Source organism: Xenopus tropicalis, chromosome 4 (assembly GCF_000004195.4).
Source record: "Xenopus tropicalis strain Nigerian chromosome 4, UCB_Xtro_10.0, whole genome shotgun sequence".
NCBI classification, from domain to species: Eukaryota; Metazoa; Chordata; class Amphibia; order Anura; family Pipidae; genus Xenopus; species Xenopus tropicalis.
This window is the reverse complement of record NC_030680.2, coordinates 43867497-43887838: the sequence shown is the minus strand read 5'-3', so window position 1 is coordinate 43887838 and position 20342 is coordinate 43867497. Positions and strand designations below refer to the sequence as shown.

Below are 20342 nucleotides of genomic sequence, written 5' to 3'. Positions count from 1 at the left end.
GCTCTCCTTGTTCGGCCTGTGAGTTTAGGGGGACGGCCTTGTCTTGGTAGGGTTACAGTTGTGCCATACTCCTTCCATTTCTGAATGATCGCTTGAACAGTGCTCCGTGGGATGTTCAAGGCTTTGGAAATCTTTTTGTAGCCTAAGCCTGCTTTAAATTTCTCAATAACTTTATCCCTGACCTGTCTGGTGTGTTCTTTGGACTTCATGGTGTTGTTGCTCCCAATATTCTCTTAGACAACCTCTGAGGCCGTCACAGAGCAGCTGTATTTGTACTGACATTAGATTACACACAGGGGCACTCTATTTTGTAATTAGCACTCATCAGGCAATGTCTATGGGCAACTGACTGCACTCAGACCAAAGGGGGCTGAATAATTACGCACCCCCCACTTTGCAGTTATTTATTTGTAAAAAATATTTGGTAATCATGTATGATTTTCGTTCCACTTCTCACGTGTACAGCACTCTGTATTGGTCTTTCACGTGGAATTCCAATAAAATTGATTCATGTTTGTGGCTGTAATGTGACAAAATGTGGAAAAGTTCAAGGGGGCCAAATACTTTTGCAAGCCACTGTAATTCGGTTAATAAATCAATTTAAATCGATCAAACATTTGTGGCTATCTAAATGTAATTAAAAGTTCTCAGACTTTAAGGATTTTTTGTATATCAAGAAGATTGCTAGTAAGTAAAACATTGGTCTACATTAAACTTCAAAACGTCTATCGATTAATGTGCCTGCCAGGATCCATTGTGTTGGCCTGGGTGCAGGCACATGGAGTGGATTTCCACACGTAATCCAGCAAAGATCCGCTCCATGTACCTGCATCCGGGGCAATGCAGTGTGCACAGGCACAATAATAAGCTTTTTGAATTCTAGGGCGAATGAATGCAGGATAAGAATCCCCCCTGTGTGGCAGGAGCCTAAGAGTTTGAATGTACTTCCTATGGGAATGTCCCATCAGGTCAGGTGCAGTACATCCCCTGTAGGGTTTGCTCCTGGCAATTTAGCTTTACGGTTTGGAATCAAATACCATCTACTTAATATGTATGTGGTTTCCTGCACTAATTACAGTAATGGAGCTATGAGCCATGTTTGTGATCATATCTTGACATTCTTGGTCCTTTGTGGCAGACGGGGAGATTAGTCACCCGCGACAAATGTTTATTGCCACGGGCGACTAATCTCCCCGCAATGCCATCACACTGGCAAGAATGTAAATCACTGGTGGGATGGCATACGTGTAGCAACAATTTGCCAAAGTTACCCGAAGTTGCCTTGAGAGGAAACTTTGGGTGACTTCGGGAAAATGTAGTGATGCATATGCCATCCCACTAGCAATTTACATTCTTGACGGTGGGATGGCATTGAGGGGAGATTAGTCACCCGCGGCAATGAGATTTGTTGCGGGGCGACTAATCTCCCCATCTGCCACTGCCCTTAGAGTTAAAAGATTGGAGCAGACTTGGCATTAACATATTTCAGAGAGACAGTAGGATAGGTATTACATAGTTACATAGGGTTGAAAAAAGACCAGTGTCCATCAAGTTCAACCCATCCAAGTAAACCCAGCACACCTAACCCACACCTACCAATCTATACACTCGCATACATAAACTATAAATACAACCACTAGTACTAACTGTAGATATTAGTATCACAATAGCCTTGGATATTCTGATTGATCAAGAACTCATCCGGGCCCCTCTTAAAGGCATTAACAGAATCTGCCATTACCACATCACTAGGAAGGGCATTCCACAACCTCACTGCCCTCACCGTGAAAAACCACCTACGCTGCTTCAAATGGAAGCTCCGTTCCTCTAATCTAAAGGGGTGACCTCTGGTGCGTTGATTGTTTTTATGGGAAAAAAGAACATCCCCCAACTGCCTAGAATCCCCTCTAATGTACTTGTACAGAGTAATCATGTCCCCTCGCAAGCGCCTCTTTTCCAGAGAAAACAACCTCAACCTCGACAGTCTCACCTCATAGTTTAAATCTTCCATCCCCTTAACCAGTTTAGTTGCACGTCTCTGCACTTTCTCCAGCTCATTAATATCCTTCTTAAGGACTGGAGCCCAAAACTGCACCGCATATTCAAGGTGAGGCCTTACCAGGGACCTATAAAGGGGCAAAATTATGTTCTCATCCCTTGAGTCAATGCCCTTGTTTATACAAGACAGCACTTTATTTGCTTTAGTAGCCACAGAATGACACTGCCTGGCATTAGACAACTTGTTATCAACAAAAACCCCTAGATCCTTCTCCATTAAGGATACCCCCAACACACTACCATTCAGTAGATAGTTTGCGTTTATATTATTTCTACCAAAGTGCATAACTTTGCACTTATCAACATTGAACCTCATTTTCCAGTTTGCTGCCCAGTTATCTAATTTTGTCAAATCGCTCTGCAAAGCGGCAGCATCCTGCATGGAACTTATAGTTTTGCACAATTTTGTGTCATCAGCAAAAATAGAAACAGTACTGTCTATGCCCACCTCCAGGTCATTAATAAACAAGTTAAAAAGCAAAGGACCAAGGACTGACCCCTGCGGTACTCCACTAACCACACTGGTCCAATTAGAAAATGTTCCATTTACAACCACTCTTTGTACTCTATCCTTCAGCCAGTTCTCTATCCAATTACAAATATTATGTTCTAGGCCAATATTCCTTAATTTGATCATTAACCTTCTGTGAGGTACTGTATCAAACGCTTTAGCAAAGTCCAAGTAGATGACATCAACTGCCATTCCAGCATCAAGGTTCCTACTCACCTCCTCATAAAAGGCGACTAAATTAGTCTGGCAGTATTGTGAACTGCAATGTATTCAAGTACCCTATCCCTTATTACCCCTTCCAAAAGTTTTCCTACTACTGATGTCAGACTAACAGGCCTATAGTTTTCAGGCTGAGAACGGGATCCCTTTTTAAATAATGGCACCACATTAGCAATCCGCCAGTCTCTCGGCACCATGCCAGACCTCAATGAATCCTGAAAAATTAAGTGAAGAGGTTTGGCAATCACAGCGCTCAGCTCATTTAATACCCTGGGATGAATCCCATCCGGCCCTGGACCTTTGTTTACCTTTACATGTTCAAGTCTCTTTTGAATTTCCTCCCGAGTGACCCATGCGTCAGTAGCTAAATTACTAGAACTGGGCATATTACAAGGGAAGCCTTCGTTATCTGGCTCCTCAGATGTATAGACAGATGAAAAATAAGAGTTCAAAATTTCTGCTTTTTCCCCGTTCTCATCAACCAACTTACCCCCCCGTGATAATAAAGTTCCCACCCCTTCTTGCTTCATTTTTTTACTCACATAATTAACAAAATAATTTTGGATTCTTTTTACTCCTAGCTGCAATATCCCTTTCCATTTCTATTTTAGCTTGCTTGATAGCTTTTTTGCATGCTTTATTTGCTTCCTTGTACCTGATGAAAGTTTCTGCTGTCCCAGCTAACTTGAATGCCCTAAAAGCACGTTTTTTCTTACCAACCTCGACAATAACACTTTTATTCAGCCATAAAGGTTTTGCTTTGCAATGCCTCTCCTTGCTTACAAGGGGGATATACTGTTGTGTATACCTACAAAGCAATGTTTTAAAGATGTTCCATTTTCCTTCTGTGTCTAACCCCATGAAAAGCCTTTCCCAGTTGACACATTGCAGAGATGCCCTTATACGGGCAAAGTCTGCACGTCTAAAATTGAGCGTTTTAGTTACTCCCTTATAGCGCTGTCTCTGCAGCATTATCTCAAAGGAGACCATGTTGTGATCACTGTTCCCCAAATGCTCACCCACACAAATTTTAGAGATGAGTTCATTATTATTATATATCACCAGGTCCAAAATAGAGTCATTCCTAGTGGGTTCTTGAACCGCCTGAAATAAAAAGTTGTCATTTAGCATATTTACAAACCTACTAGCTTTTTCTGACTTAGCCACCCCATTACTCCAGTCAATGTCCGGATAATTAAAGTCCCCCATAATAACAACTTGACCCAGTTTTGAAGCCTCCTCCATTTGCAACAATAGCTGGGCCTCATCCCCCTCATCTATTCGGGGTGGTTTATAGCATACACCAATGATCATTTTCTTTGTGACCTTCAGCCCTACTGAAATTTCTACCCAATATTAGTTCCTTTTTCTATTAAAAAAAAAAAAGTCATAACTGTGCCTATAAAAGTTCTCAATCTGGGATGTTCTAGAAGGAATATCCAGCTATTATCGTGCAATATAAAATGATGGATATGAGTCCCCCTCTCTATCCATCACTAAAATGAAGATTTGAAACCTAGAGAAAACTGGCTTGGGTAAAGATGGAAAGCCATATAGAAAGGATAGGGAAAATTAACTTTTTTGTGCTAAGCATAGACATTTCTTAACCTACACAAATTGAAAGCATGCTTTCTATAATTTAGACAGTAGGTGTTGCAGAAGAGCTTAAGGGTGGGTTGTGAATAGAGAATAGGAGTATAGGAGTGTAATTTATAATGCTGAAACAGAAAAAGAATACCATGAATCTAAACAATCTAAAAGGTGAATCCCTGTAATTAAGAACACTAGGGGGCAGATTTACTAATCCACGAACGGACTGAAAGCGTCCAAATGCGTTTTTTCGCAATGATCGTTTTTCTTCGTCCCCGTCGCAACTTTTTCGCGAATTGTCGAGCCTTTTTCTTGGCTGTTACGACTTTCGCGAATTGTCGCAACTGTTTCGTACCCGTCGCGAAAAAATCGTACTGTCGCGCCGAGTACGAAAGTGCTCAATGCAAAAAAGTCGCAACAATTAGCGAAAGTCATAACGGCTACGGAAAAGTCGTGCCAATTCGCGAAAGTCGTAACGGCTACGAAAAAGTCGCGGCAATTTGCAAAAAAGTTGCGATGGCGCCGAAAAAATCGCTGTACGTTTCCAATCTGATTTTTTCCCATTCGGGATTTGGATTTGTGGATTGGTAAATCTGCCCCTAGGTGTCATAGGAGTTTGTTTCAAATATGTTATCATGGGAGGGCCTATGATTTGGTAATATTAATTTTAAAGTTAAAGAAAGAGCTAAATTTAACGTTCCCATCATTCCCCATTCCAATATGTGAGCTGGACAAGTGGAATGGATCGCCTGGTTTGCCTGTTCCTTCCAGAACACTGTAGGCTCCCAGACCATACTGCAAAATCCTTTGAACTTGAAGGGAAACTCACATTTTTAATTATTTCTTTTGTACCTCTACCACACAGTAGAAAGAAGTATTAGCTAAAAAAATGGTTTTAAACTTTTAGGGGCACATTTACTTATCCACGAACGCTCCAATTGTATTTTCCGTGACTTTTTCATTGCTTGCACGACTTTTTCGCAAAAAAATCAGATCGGTTTTGTCGCTGTTTACAATCGTTCGGTATAACAATTTCGGTACTTTCGGATCACCAATACAATATTATCGCGACTAATATGATTTTTTCGTAAGTATTTTCGTGATATTTGCGATCTTCAGAAATTTTTGTTTCCAAACTGAATTTTTCACATTCAGGATTCAAACTCGTGTTTTGATAAATTTGCCCCATAGAGTTAAAATGGTTGCAGCAATCAAACCCATACCATTGCACTGGTATGAGTAAGACCACGTACAGAGAAATAATTTTAATGGATGTAGGCACAGGTGAAACAAGGAACAAGTCTCACAAATCAATTATGCTAATACTAAAAAAAAGCTCCCAACATAGAAAGGAAAGGAAAGTATGAAAAAAGTATGTTTCGTGCTTGGTAAAATAGATAACTTGGTGGTGATTTTTTCCAAAAGGTTGTCAGTACCTGATAAATGGGCTTGTGAGTGTGGACTGGTTGACATATTTAACCGTATGGCTCCATGGTAAAAGAATTTTGGGTGATAAATTGGACTGCCTACAGTCTAGAAGTGTCACTTATTAAAATCATTTGGAGAATTAATGTTAACATTGTTAACATAGAACATCTGCTGAGCAGTTTGATTACCAAAATGCATAGATTTGCTAAATTATGTGGCGTGAAGGAGCAGCAAAATGAAAATATGCTTCACAAAACTTTCATGGGCAAAAACAAGCAACCAAAAGCATAGCAGCATGAAATAAAAAATAACATTGAATTAAAACAATCAATTAAATGTGCAGGGTTTTATGCCAGCGAATAATGCTGCTGATTGTTAGAAATGATGTTACTCCCATTGGCAATAAAACTTTTTAGGTTATCATAAAAAAAGTCAAAAAAATTATTTTGTATACTTGAAAAATATTGTGTGTGTAAGTAGGCATGAGTGCTGTGAGTGCCAACCCCCCCCCCAAGATTGTATGAAATTATATGTGCGTGTGTGTGTGTGACCCCCATAACTTAACCTAACCCCCATATGTAATAAAAGGCACTAAGTTTGCCCAGGCGCAATAACCTGTGGCAAACAAAAAGATGTTTGCTGTTAGACATTTGACCAGTAAATTCTACCTGCTGATTTATTGCTATGGGGTTACTGCTCCTGGACAAACTTAGTGCCTTTTGTTACATAACCCCCCTAAGCCTTAGGGGGTTATGTAACAAAAGGCACTAAGTTTGGGCCTAAGGGCTAAACTACAAGGGAGATTTGTGACCCAGAAAATCTTGTCATGCAACAGTACCAAATTTTGTAGTATCCTACAAAACCTAATCCTCACAGAGACAATACAAGTCGGATCAGATTAAGTCGAATGGAGTGTTTTGTTCCTGTATCTTATTTCAAGTTAAGTGCAGGAAAATGCGGCATGTGGCATCTAAAAAAATACATGGAAACACAACCCTGAACCCTCAAAAACACAACCCTGAACTAACTGGCTTATGCATTTAGATGGCTCAAACTTGCATCCCAAATGCGTGGCTAGCACACAAAACAATGTTCATGTGTAAGAGTCCTTACAGTGAGCTTAACTCCATTTTGATAATGTCGTTTGGACTTTTTTGTTCAACCTTTTTGGTACAAGACAAATTCGCAATTCTGGTACTTTTATTGCCCTGCAGAAAATTAATAGTTTCTGCTCTTACTTTTCGTTGAGCTTTTCTAAAGACTTTTAGGGGCAGATTTATTAACTTGTTTCTACTAAAACCAGTCATTATTAAAATATTTGAATTCAATAAGCACAAACAAATTAACTTGTGAAATGAAAAGATTCTGACGAATCCAAAATGGATAAATGTCTTCTCCGAACTGCAAGGCTTTTCTAAAGTTAGCAGTTTTACATTTCAGAAAATCACCTCAAAGCTTCCATTTTGCAGCATCTTTTCTACCACATATCATTAAGCACAGAGATAAAAACATTCAAAATATGACCACCAGGGGTCTACCGAACAGTTGTATGCCCAATATGCATAGGTTTAACTAAGAATTTGACATGCAGGGGCCCCAACACCGTATATGATAAAACATCCTAAAAATGAATGCCAGGGGTTTACTGTGTTACTGAACAGTTTGATGCCCAATGTGCATAGGCTTACCCAAGTGTCTGGCATGTAGTAACAACATACTATACCTGGTGCATACTAATTTCATGGCTTACTTCAACTACTTCATGAACAGACTGCCTGTTTTATGTGTGGTAAAAGAAGAAAAGAAACATGTCCTCACACATCGACTGAGAAGCTGCTGACTCTGAAAGGGCCAAATGGGCAGCTAATATCTGTGTATGAGCATCTTTAGATATACTGCAATTAATAAAAAGCTTAGCAACAACATAAACATACTTTGCATTGCTTGATAAAAGATAGCAGTACCCATACATTTGCCCCTGAAAACCATATATTTTTATATACATATTCTATCAAATTCAAAATTGGCAAAGACCTATTTCTTTGTTAAACTACCAAACTGCAAAGCTATGCTAAAGGCAAATCAACATAAACTATAGATCAGTGCCACAAGTTATGGATAAAACAAATAACAGAACCAAGCAATATTACACTATGGGCATTGTCCCTGCTTTTCAGGGCAAGGGTGCACCAACCATATAACCTGCTTGTCTTTACCTGCGTTTTGTAGCCAGGAGGAGAGAAGCAGATCCACTCCTATATGCTTTGGGGTTTAGCTGCACTGTTATGGCCTGAGTGTAGCTAAACCCAGCACAGCTTTGGCCTGAGTGCAGATAAACCAAGCAGAGCAGAGATTGGTCCGAGATTGTTTTTTGTTAGGATAATGGTTCAGTATCCCAGTTGCTGATAACAGTGAGCAATTTGCTTGTTAAAGGAACAGTAACACCACAAAATTAAAGTGTTTCAAAGTAATTCAAATATATACTGTTGCCCTGCACTGGTAAAACTGGTGTGTTTGCTCCAGGAACACTACTATAGTTTATATAAATAAGCTGCTGTGTGGCCATGGGGGCAGCCATTCAAGCTGGAAAAAGAAGAAAAGGCACAGGTTACATAGCCGATAACAGACAAGACACCATTGTATTCTACAGTGTTTATCTGATATCTGCTATGTAACCTGTGCCTTTTCTCCTTTTGAATGGCCGCCCCCATGGCTACACACCAGGGTATTTCTATAAATTGTAGTAGTGTTTCTGAAACAAACACACAACTTTTACCAGTACAGGGCAAAAGTACATTATAGTTTAATTTTTATTTTCATTTTTTGGTGTTACTGTTCCTTTAAAGAATAAGGATTTCCCCTGTGTTAATGTCTGCAGGGAAGGCACCAGTTATGCAGAGCTGCTGTTTTCTGTGTATAACCTTGGCCTTGACTAAGAATCTGAATATCCCCTTGTTGCTTCTGTGAACTCCTGTGTATGACTTGGCTTCCCCTTGACCTTGCTGCGTAATAGGAGAGAAAGGGAGGGCTGGGCTGGGGCAGAACAAGTATAACCACAGTTAAGTTTAAAACAGTAACAGGTAATAGCTTAATTGTATGGTAAAGCAGATGCCAGTTATTGCAGTGCCAAGGGATTAGAATCAGAGTCAGGGCCAGGCTGGGTCATAACCAGTGAAACAAATTGAAAGCAAGGTCAGGGTGAAGCTGAGTCGTACACAGGAGTTCACAGAAGCAACAAGGGGATATTTAGATTCTTAGTCAAAGAGGCCAACGTCATACACAGAAAACTTGATAATATTAACACCAACTACTGCACAGAATCTATCCCAGGGTTGGTGTACTGTAGCTGAGTATGCTGCAAAATTCACGAGGTGGGTGGCAGATATCATCTGGTATGAGCCCAGAGCCCAGAGGTTTCATTTTCAGATGAAATTATAACCACCAGGTGTACCAAAGTTCATAATAAAAAGTTTTAAAAAAGTCCATTATCCTTATGTACCTATATTAATCAAAAAAAGTTTAAAAGCAAACAATCAGGACCCTAAGTACACCAGGGGGTACAGCGAGCACATTTAATACATTATTAATACTTTTTTAATATATTCCTCAAAGGCTTGCTTACTTCCATAGTAGCTTCGTTGTTCAATTTTACTCAGTTAGTATTCCCTAGTTTCTACATGTAAATTTATGAAGCTTAATTTCTACATTTACCTTCTCTGGTAGTTTCAAGATGAAGCTGCGTAGCTAATTAATACTTCTGTACCTGCAAGTGAACACCATTGTTAGTAAATTGATTTACAGTATTCACAGACAGGGTTGGAGATACCAGACCACATGGGCACTTCAAAAAGTACACCAAGGAGTAGGATTTGCAGGTAGCATAAGCTTGTAATGGGACTATATGTGCTTTAGTTGGATGAGTTATTGAGGGCCCTTTTATCATAGAATTACAACAATTACACCCCAAGCAAGGGAATGTACCTTTTTTTTTTTTTAGGATTCCTAAGAACCTACCCCTTTTGTTCAAATAACATCAGAGTGCATATCTTTAAGTGTACACTCTGTCCTTTAGCTGAATAAGGGGGATCCTTAAACAAGGTCCCAAATCATTCTGCATTAAAGGCCAATCTCCCTAAGCTCCCATTGCCTCCTTAACGTTGCTCGTGGCACAGGTAATATCTATGAGAAAATTACCTTGGAAGTACTCGCCCTCAACTTTTCATCTAGTTTTTTTAAATCGTTCTAGAGGACCTTCCCCCCTCCTCTAACATTATCCTTGGTACCTATGTGTACCAAGACTGCCGGGTCATCCCCAGCCCTTCCCAATAATCTGTCTATCCATTCCACCACATGCTGAATCCTAGCAAGCAACATACAGTTCAGAATGTAGGGCATGTTCCCAACTGTCTCAATTTTCGCAGGACAGTCCCAATTTTGACTGCTCAGCCCGCAGTCCTGGATTCTTGCTAAAAAGTTCCTTATTTCCCTTTGACCTCCTGCACTGAACACTAAAAAAGATACAATGTTTCTCAACTTAATTAAAAAAGCAGCTTTTGGCAGAGAGACCAGAAAACTAAACATGCTACACCTGCACTTAGATACAATTGTAACCTAAAAGTTAAACAGGTCTCTTGGGGGGTCTCTTGAGACTTGCAGCTTAAAGGGCAATTTCACCTCCATTAGCAAAACTGTAATATCACATAAAACAAGACCTCAAAACCCCTCAAAATGTGTTCAAACTTAACATATAAATAAACTGCCAAATTTTGTAAAATGGGAGTGGTATTTAGGGGGTGTGGTTGCAAAAAATGGGTGTGGCCAAAAATTTATTTTTGTCCCTCTTTACATTTTTCAAATGTTGGGAGGTACGATGTAGGGTCTTTGCGACAAATTACGCTATCCACCTTTCTATTAATTGAATCCCCTATAACTTCCCTTCCTAGCACTACTCCCCCCACCTGTATTAAAGGAACTGACCCTCAGAGTGCTCTGAGTGACAGCCTGCTCGATACATGCCAGTTCAGAGCTCTCCTCCCAAGCATCTTCACCAAAAATGGCAAATCAGTTGGTTTGGACAGCCTGTGGATCAGCCCCCCTACCCTTCCTTCCCCTACTTCCCCCCCCTTTGACTGTTACAAACTTGTCTCAGATTTTCATATTTACATGTTGTACTTTATTGGCTCATAGGAAGACCACTCCCTTTCACACTCTAACATAGGGGCAGATTTACTAATCCACAAACGGACCAAAAACGTCCGAACACGGTTTTTCGCATTGATCGGTATTTTTGCAATGTTTTCGTCGCCATCGCGAGTTTATCGTATGTCCCACGATTTTTCCGTCGCCGTTATGACTTTATCGTATATTCTCCACAACTTTTTCGCCGCCGGCGCAAAAAAATCGGATTGGTTTTTCCGCCGTTTACATTTTCTCAATATGGAAAAATTGCGACGGGGACGGAAAAGTCACGCAAAATACGATAAAGTCGCGACGGCGACAAAAAAATCGCGCAAAATATGAAAAAAACTCGAAGGCGACGAAAAAGCCACAAAATTTTCCTTTTTCCCATTCAGGATTCAAATTCGTGGATTAGTAAATGTGCCCCATAGTGTTTGCATGGCCTGCATCTGTTGAACCAGGTGGATATTCCACTGAGCCTGGGATCAACAAAGCCCCAGTAAAGCCATCTTACCCCAGAGGGACTATTACCTTTGGAGAAGTCGGGGAGCAGGGACCCAGTAAACAATGAATAGTAAGAACAGATTAGTTCTTGTCATAGAACTTTCTAGGAAAATGAGATAGTCAGCCTTATTTAGCTTTCTGGCTGGAGCTTTCTGAACAGCAGGAGTAGTCTCCTTTACAGGCTCTGCTGCCTTAGTATAAGGACCACAGTACTAACAAGGGTATCAGGCATAGTCTTCTCCCTGACCCACATCTGCTGTAGAGGATCCGGTCTATTAAGGATATAAATCTACTTAACCCAGCTGGTTCTCCATAGTGGTGCATCATTTGTTACTGCTACATTGTGTGTCTACATACCTGCCATTCCATCTGCAGTTGTATTTACTGCATAACCCTGTGGATTATCTGTCTTAGACAATAAAACTAGCTCTGTTCTGTTTTGCTGCATGAACCTTCTGACATCCTTTTTTTCAGTTACTTTGCACACTGCCAAGTGAGTTGTAGTTGCACTACCTCCCCCTTGATCTTTCCATGTAGCAAAAGCACATCCTGTGTGTCCGGTGTACATCCTGTGAGTGTACCCCATGCTCTATAGCAGTGATCCCCAACCAGTGGCTCAGGGGCAACATGTTGCTCACCAACCCCTTGGATGTTGCTCACCAACCCCTTGGATGTTGCTCTCAGTGCCCCCAAACCAGGCAGTTATTTTTTAACTTGGTGGCAAGTTTTTATTTGATTTACTACCAAATAAAAACCCCTGTAAGCTGATAGTGTGCACAGAGGCTGCCTGATTGCCAATTTTAGCCCTTATTTGGCACATCCATGAACTTTTATGGTGCTTGTGTTGCTCTCCAAGTCTTTTTTACATTTGACTGTGGCTCACGAGTAAGAAAGTTTGGGGACCCCTGCTCTATAGCCTATCTAGCTGGTCTTGTCTGTATTTCAGCCAAAAAGGGGTTACAAACCCATAAATTCACAGATTGGATTGTGCATTGAGATAAAAATTTTGAAGCAAAAAATATAAATTTGGGGTTAAGGGAATACTAGTCAACCTATGGGAAACATTTCCATATAAAAAAGCAGAAAAGGCATATGTCACTCTATCCTTATAAACCTGTTCAGCTGATGTGTTTGGGATGAGTGGGTAGCCAGGAGTACTAATAAATAGAAGCATCTCCCACAAATAACATCAGACCTGCTACAAGGAGAGCAGTAAAATCACGATTCAGAATCAAAATCCGACCAAACGTTGGGACAGGTTTCAAGCAAGGGATGCGGATGTTGGCTTAGGCAGCAATCTGCTTGGTCAGGAATGGAACCAAGAGAGAAACACTGAGAAAACAAGAAGTAAGGAGCAGGAATCAGAATACACAGGATCAATAAGAAAGCAAGAAAAACACCAATAAGAATAAAGTGTAAAGAACAAAGTGTTCAGTGCCCTTAAAATTGCACTGTCCAAGTACTACAGAGATAGGTGCCAAGTGTGGTCTGGCATTAACAGGGCTGTGGAGTCGGTAGATAAATTCTCCGACTCCGACTCCAACTCCTCAGTTTCTGATACTCCCGACTCCGACTCCACGACTCCGACTCCTCTGTTTTTAATATGCTAATGCAGTGCTGTCCAACTGGCGGCCCACTTTAAATGGTATCAGTACTGAGATTAACTGCATGGTTCTCACCTCAGATTCAGGCTGTAATCCCTCTGTATTATTTAAACATCTAATCCCCTGTACTGTTCACACCTTTTAATCTATGCATTGTTCACCCCCTGCATTGTTCACACCTCCTGCTCAGGCTGTAATCACCCACATTGTTCGTCTGTTCACACCTCAGACATTGTAAGTACTGCCTGGCCAATGCTGCCTGTGTATAGTATGGCACATAGGCAGCATAGGGCAGGGAGGGTATGGCACAAACAGGCAGCATAGGGCAGGGAGGGTATTGAACACACAGGCAGCATAGGGCAGGGAGAGTATATGGCACACACAGGCAGCATATGGCAGGCAGAGTATGGCACACACAGGCAGCATATGGCAGGGAGAGTATGGCACACACAGGCAGGGTAGGGCAGAGTATGGCACACACAGGCAGCATATGGCAGGCAGAGTATGGCACACACAGGCAGCATATGGCAGGCAGAGTATGGCACACACAGGCAGCAAATGGCAGGCAGAGTATGGCACACACAGGCAGGGTAGGGCAGAGTATGGCACACACAGACAGGGTAGGGCAGAGTATGGCACACACAGGCAGCATATGACAGGCAGAGTATGGCACACACAGGCAGGGTAGGGCAGAGTATGGCACACACAGGCAGCATATGGCAGGCAGAGTATGGCACACACAGGCAGGGTAGGGCAGATTATGGCACACACAGGCAGAATATGGCAGGGAGAGTATGGCACACACAGGCAGGGTAGGGCAGAGTATGGCACACACAGGCAGCATATGGCAGGCAGAGTATGGCACACACAGGCAGGGTAGGGCAGAGTATGGCACACACAGGCAGAATATGGCAGGGAGAGTATGGTACACACAGGCAGGGTAGGGCAGAGTATGGCACACACAGGCAGCATATGGCAGGCAGAGTATGGCACACACAGGCAGGGTAGGGCAGATTATGGCACACACAGGCAGAATATGGCAGGGAGAGTATGGCACACACAGGCAGGGTAGGGCAAAGTATGGCACACACAGGCAGCATATGGCAGGCAGAGTATGGCACACACAGGAAGGGCAGGCAGAGTATGGCACACACAGGCAGCATATGGCAGGGAGAGTATGGCACACACAGGCAGCATAGGGCAGGCAGAGTATGGCACACACAGGCAGCATAGGGCAGGCAGAGTATGGCACACACAGGCAGGGCAGGCAGAGTATGGCACACACAGGCAGAATATGGCAGGGAGAGTATGGCAAAGGCACACACAGGCAGGGTATGGCACACAGGCAGCATATGGCAGGGAGAGTATGGCACACACAGGCAGGGTAGGGCAGAGTATGGCACAAAGGCAGCATATGGCAGGGAGAGTATGGCACACACAGGCAGGGTAGAGCAGAGTATGGCACAAACAGGCAGCATAGGGCAGGCAGAGTATGGCACACACAGGTAGCGAAGGGCAGGCAGAGTGCTGCCTGTGTGTGCCATATACTCTTTCTACCCTATGGTGCCTGTGGGAGGTGAACCTGGCAGGGGTTTGTTCTGGGAGTTTGTTAGCAGTTGGAAATAGCCATTAAATGGTCCCTAAGGTGTGTAATTATATGCTGGGGGTTGCTGTGCTATCCACAGGGGAGGAGGAGTCATATGGATTTTAGGGTGTGTCTTAATATGACATAATATAATTTTTTCACATATGAATGATGGTTGATATCCCTGCAGTGAGGACCAAGCCTTTGGGTTTTTGCTGCACTACCACCATTGTGATAAAATGGGTGTGGTTTTAAGTGGGTGTGGTTTAAAAGGGGGAAGTGGTCAAAACTGGCTTCCATTAGCGGCCCTCCACCATGTATGCGCGAGAAATTCCGGCCCTCGGCACCACAGAAGTTGGACAGCACTATGCTAATGTATTTTATACATCCAGGAAGGGGCAGGGGGGAAGGGGCACTTAAAACACGACTGAACTGATAATAAACTGATAGACAATTTTATCTATACTCCTACTTCTAATGATTTCCCTAGAATCCCATAGTCATGTTTAAAGTTTAAGCTAACGTACAGCTGAATTACAGCAGTTTTTCAAATGTTTTAAAGCTTCAGTCTCAAACTATGGACTATCCATTCCCTTCACGTATACAGGTATTTCTAGTTATCAGTGAGAGTTAGGCTGGGTTCCCAGTGGAACCCGACGCAGTGGAGCTGCCGCACCGTAACTGTGCGTTACGTCCCATTTAGGGAAGCATACAGTCAATAAAAAGCTTCATGGTCACTCAACGTGTTCGTTTATGCACTGTGTGCATTGGGCTTTATTCTTATAGCAGAGAAGTAATTAATTATGACTGTTTGTGAATTGGGACATTTAAACTTGCTTTATTTTTTATTTTTTTTATTCCCATTTAAATTTAGTAGGAGTCGGAGTCGGTTCATTTTTTGCCGACTCCGACTCCGACTCCAGGTACCCAAAATTGCCTCCGACTCCGACTCCTCGACTCCGACTCCACAGCCCTGGGCATTAATCTGTGAGAAGGGCGCAAGTTCATGAGTACAGGTTATGTTTTTGCATATGAATTCAGAAATTAGGATGGACCATAGAGCAGATGTGGAGAACCTGAATACCTTGCCCCATTTGCATCGCACTGGTCACAGGGCAGATGAGGTGTAGTACACTTACGTCGTTTTTCCAGAATTTAAGTACTTTTTGTGCTGCCTGTATTTACGTTCACTAGGAACTTTGAAAATGTATTTTTAATTTACTAATACTATTACTGCTTTATATCTATTTATGACTAGTTTTTCTGTTAAATGGTGTTATTTCTATGACATTTATTTTGATTACACTTTGTACATGAACACTATATTGCAAAATTCACTAACACAGGCACGGGTAGTGAAAAGTGATCATTTTAACTGCACTACAGTTTTCAACAGAAGAGGGTGCTCCTCAGCAAGTTATGAAATACATGCTGAGGCTACGCTTCCTATCTTTCCTGTGCTGCTAGCTAGAATGCATCCACTTTTAAACCCTACAGTGGATGAAGAAGCACTTGAAAGGGGTATTGCACATATTAAAGCTCATTTACAAAGCATGTGCAAAAGTTATATGCAGTATGCCATGTTTTTATCTACAAAGCACTATTTCCCAGAATCCTAACATAATTGTAAATGCCTGTAACATAGAATGCCAATACACATTAGTTTTTAAAGATTTATGTATTGTGCTGTTTATACCTTATCTGATGCCAATTTAATGTTAGATTGTAAGCATTAATATTAGTTCAGCTGTTATGTGCTGCCACCTAGTGACCCCCTTTGGGATAGTTGTCCATATGTTAATTATACACATCATTCAAGGTTAAACCTCCCCCTAAAGTTCACAGGAAGTGGAAGTGTATCCATCTTGAGCACACACAGACAACTCACAAGAAGAGGGACAGACCCTAGGATCCTTCACCCTTACACAGGCCCTGGTTACATAACCGTCTGTAAGTAAGATGCTAGGTTTCCTGTATGTGTTTACATGTGTGAATATGTTGTACAGGTTGTGATGCAATGTTATTATATTGTTTTACAGTTTTACAAAATAAACTCTTCATAAGGATAAAGCATTCAAGTTATTCAACTCACAGAGCAGTCTGAGTATTCTTTGCTGAGTCTTATGTGGAGTGTGTTAAGCTGGCTGGTTAACCTATATTACGCAAGGCACAGTATAGTGTGGAAACAGTACAGTAAAAAGACGGTTGCAGCAGACCTGTATACAGAAGCGACTGCATCCTAAACATGAGTCTGAGATCGGGGAAGAAGTATATACCTGAGGATGGGCCCCCCCATGAGACAGCATGGCAGGGAGAAAGCTAGCACCCAGCAAGATGAGTTACGGTCACATGCGTCCAAATCATCTAGGTCTAGCAAGATGTCTGCAGCGAGTTCCCTAGCACTCAAAGCACGAGCAAAGGCAGAGGCCACACGTGTACAGCTAGCCTTTGCAGAAAAAGAAGCTAATGTGAAAAGAGAAATCGCAGAAAAACAGGCTAGCATGAATAGAGAAATGGCAGAAGCAGAAGCAGAGCTGCAAATTCTGCAGTGTCAGAGAGAAGCTGCCGCAGCAGCAGCTGAAGCTGCGGTCTACATAGAAACATATTCATCAGAAAGTGAGGGAACCCATGAAGGCCCAGAAATGCCGGAGAAACCTCTTTCCCCTGCAGAACGTGCAAGTGAGTACATTCAGCGGGTTTCTAGTATGCCAACCACTGAACGGTTGATTAAAACTGAGCCAGCAGAAGTATATAGGCCTAAGCCGGCAGCAGTTACAAGTACACCAAGGCAGCACTACAGCGCCAGTGACGTCAAACCAGTTAGAAAATATCCAGCAGAATACCCAAGAGACAGAATTCAGAGTTTCCCATTGCCTCAGCCTAAAGATTGTGCGCCTGAGCAACAATGCATACAAGATATCACTAAATATCTGCTACGCAAAGAAGCAGTTAACTCAAGCTTCATCAAGTTTGATGACTCCCCTGAAAATTACTGGGCTTGGAAGTCCTCCTTCCAGAATGCAATCAAAGATTTGAACCTTTCAGCCTCAGAGACGCTTGACCTGATGATAAAATGGCTAGGTACAGAGTCAGCCGAACATGCAAAAAGTATGCGCAGAGTGCATTTGTTCAACCCTTCAGCAGGACTTGATATGGCTTGGCAGAGACTAGAGAAAAAATATGGCTCACCTGAAGTAATTCAGCGAACATTACAAAAAAGGTTAGATGCCTTCCCCAAGCTGACCAACAAAGATGCCAAAAAACTAGAACAATTGGGAGATCTTCTTCTGGAGATAGAGTGTGCCAAAGAAGAGGGATATCTGAGAGGTTTAACATACTTGGACAATGCTATTGGTCTTAATCCCACGGTGGAGAAGCTACCATACCACATGCAATTAAAATGGGCATCTGTCGGAACCAAGTATAAAGCAGAAACAGGAGAAGATTTTCCCCCTTTCTTTGTGTTTTCCAGGTTTGTGCAGCAACAAGCACAGATGAAGAATGACCCCAGCTTTGCCTTTTACAGCAACCGTGATCAATCACCTAAACCTGAAAGGCCTTACAGATACCACGGTAAGACCTCTGTGTCCACACACAAAACATTTGTCCCTACAGAAACCTCACATTCTCAAACCAGCAGCAAGGAGGGCAGTATAGAGAGCCCTGATAGACAATGTCCAATTCACCAAAAGCCCCATCCTTTAAAAAGGTGTAAAGGATTCAGAGGCAAACCTATAGGTGAAAGAATGTATTTTCTCAGACAGAATGGTATCTGCTTCAAGTGCTGTGAAACCACCAAACACATAGCCAGAGACTGTAAAATATCAGTGAAGTGCTCAGAATGTGGCAGTGAGAAACATATTGCAGCTTTACACCCTGACTTACCTGCGCCACCAGCAGAGACTGTACAAGCCAGGACAGATCACGGCAGGGAGCTTAGTGACAACTCACCTCCTCCAGTTATGTCTAAGTGCACTGAAATCTGTGGCACAGGCAAGAGCTTCCGATCATGCTCTAAAATATGTTTAGTGACTGTGTTCCCCTCTGGACAAAGAGAGCGAGCAGTGAAAATGTACGCAGTCCTCGATGAACAAAGCAACCGATCTCTTGCAAAGTCAGACTTTTTCAACATCTTCAACATTAAAACTACTGTTGCTCCATACACTTTAAAGACTTGTGCAGGCGTTACAGAGACTGCAGGCAGAAGAGCCACAAATTTCATTGTTGAATCCTTTGACGGGAAAACACAGCTCCCTTTACCAGCATTAATAGAATGTGATATGTTACCAGATGACAAGGAAGAAATCCCTTCTCCAGAAGTAGCTTATTACCATCTCCACCTCCGTCCAATTGCTAACCTCATACCAGCTATTGATCCTGAGGCTTCCATACTTTTGCTCTTAGGAAGAGACATTTTACAAGCACACAAGGTGCATGAGAAAATCAATGGTCCCTTTAATGCCCCCTACGCACAAAGACTTGAATTAGGATGGGTAATAGTAGGAGAAGTTTGCCTGGGATCTACACACCAGACTAATAGAGTCAGTACCTTGAGAACATCTGTGTTGCCGAATGGGCGTACCACCTTGTTGAACCCATGTCAGAACAGGTTCACAGTCAAAGAAAGTTTTGATAACCTAACGCATTTCAGTGACTCTTCTGTGTGCAGCCAAGAAGACATCAGCTTCAATCCAGAGACTGATAAGCTAGGAACAACAGTGTTTCAAAAATCAAAGAATGATGACAAGCAAGCTCTATCCATAGAAGATCAAGTGTTTCTTCAGATCATGGACAAAGACACCTATCAAGATGACAGCCACAGCTGGGTTGCTCCATTGCCTTTTCGTACACCCAGGTGTAAATTGCCTTCCAACAGAGAGCAAGCCATGGTACGTCTCGCCTCACTTCGCAGAACTCTGCATGGTAAGCCAGGAATGAAAAGAGACTTCACAGAGTTCATTAAAAAGATGCTGGACAATGATCACGCTGAGATTGCAAGACCACTGGAACAAGGTAAAGAACACTGGTATCTGCCGATGTTTGGCGTTTACCATCCACACAAACCTGATCAAATAAGAGTTGTATTTGACTCCAGTGCTGAGTGTGAAGGTGTCTCTTTAAATAATGTACTGTTAAGTGGCCCTGACTTAAACAACACATTGTTAGGGGTTCTCATACGCTTTAGGAAAGAACCTATTGCCTTTACAGCAGATGTGCAACAGATGTTTTACTGTTTCTTGGTGAGAGAAGACCACCGAGATTATTTACGTTTTCTGTGGTACAAGGACCATGACATAGACAAAGAAGTAGTTGAATATAGAATGAGGGTCCATGTCTTTGGTTGCTATATACTGCATGCGTAAAGCTGCTCTGACAAGTGCAGAACAATTTGGACAAGATGCCAAACACTTTGTGTTGAGACACTTCTATGTAGATGATGGACTTGCATCTGCCAGCACCCCGGAGATAGCGATTGACATTCTGAACAATGCAAAACAGATGCTGGCAGAATCTAATCTGAGACTTCATAAAATTGCATCAAATAGCACACAGGTCATGAACGCCTTTCCTGCTAATGATAGAGCTAAAGACCTCAAGGACCTCTGCCTGGGTACAGACACCCTGCCCCTTCAGAAAAGTTTGGGACTGAGCTGGGACCTAGAAA

The 20342-nt window shown here is 42.2% G+C and overlaps 1 protein-coding gene across 1 annotated transcript; it reads left to right on the top strand.

Moving 5' to 3' along the window:
- Nucleotides 1-16331: 16331 nt before the first annotated feature.
- Nucleotides 16332-20132, top strand: LOC100485864. The gene is made up of 2 exons (XM_012962256.3): nucleotides 16332-16627; nucleotides 16717-20132. The coding sequence occupies exon 2, from the start codon at nucleotides 16960-16962 to the stop codon at nucleotides 20038-20040; it is 3081 nt and encodes a 1026-aa protein (XP_012817710.3). The 5' UTR covers nucleotides 16332-16627; nucleotides 16717-16959; the 3' UTR covers nucleotides 20041-20132.
- Nucleotides 20133-20342: the final 210 nt, after the last annotated feature.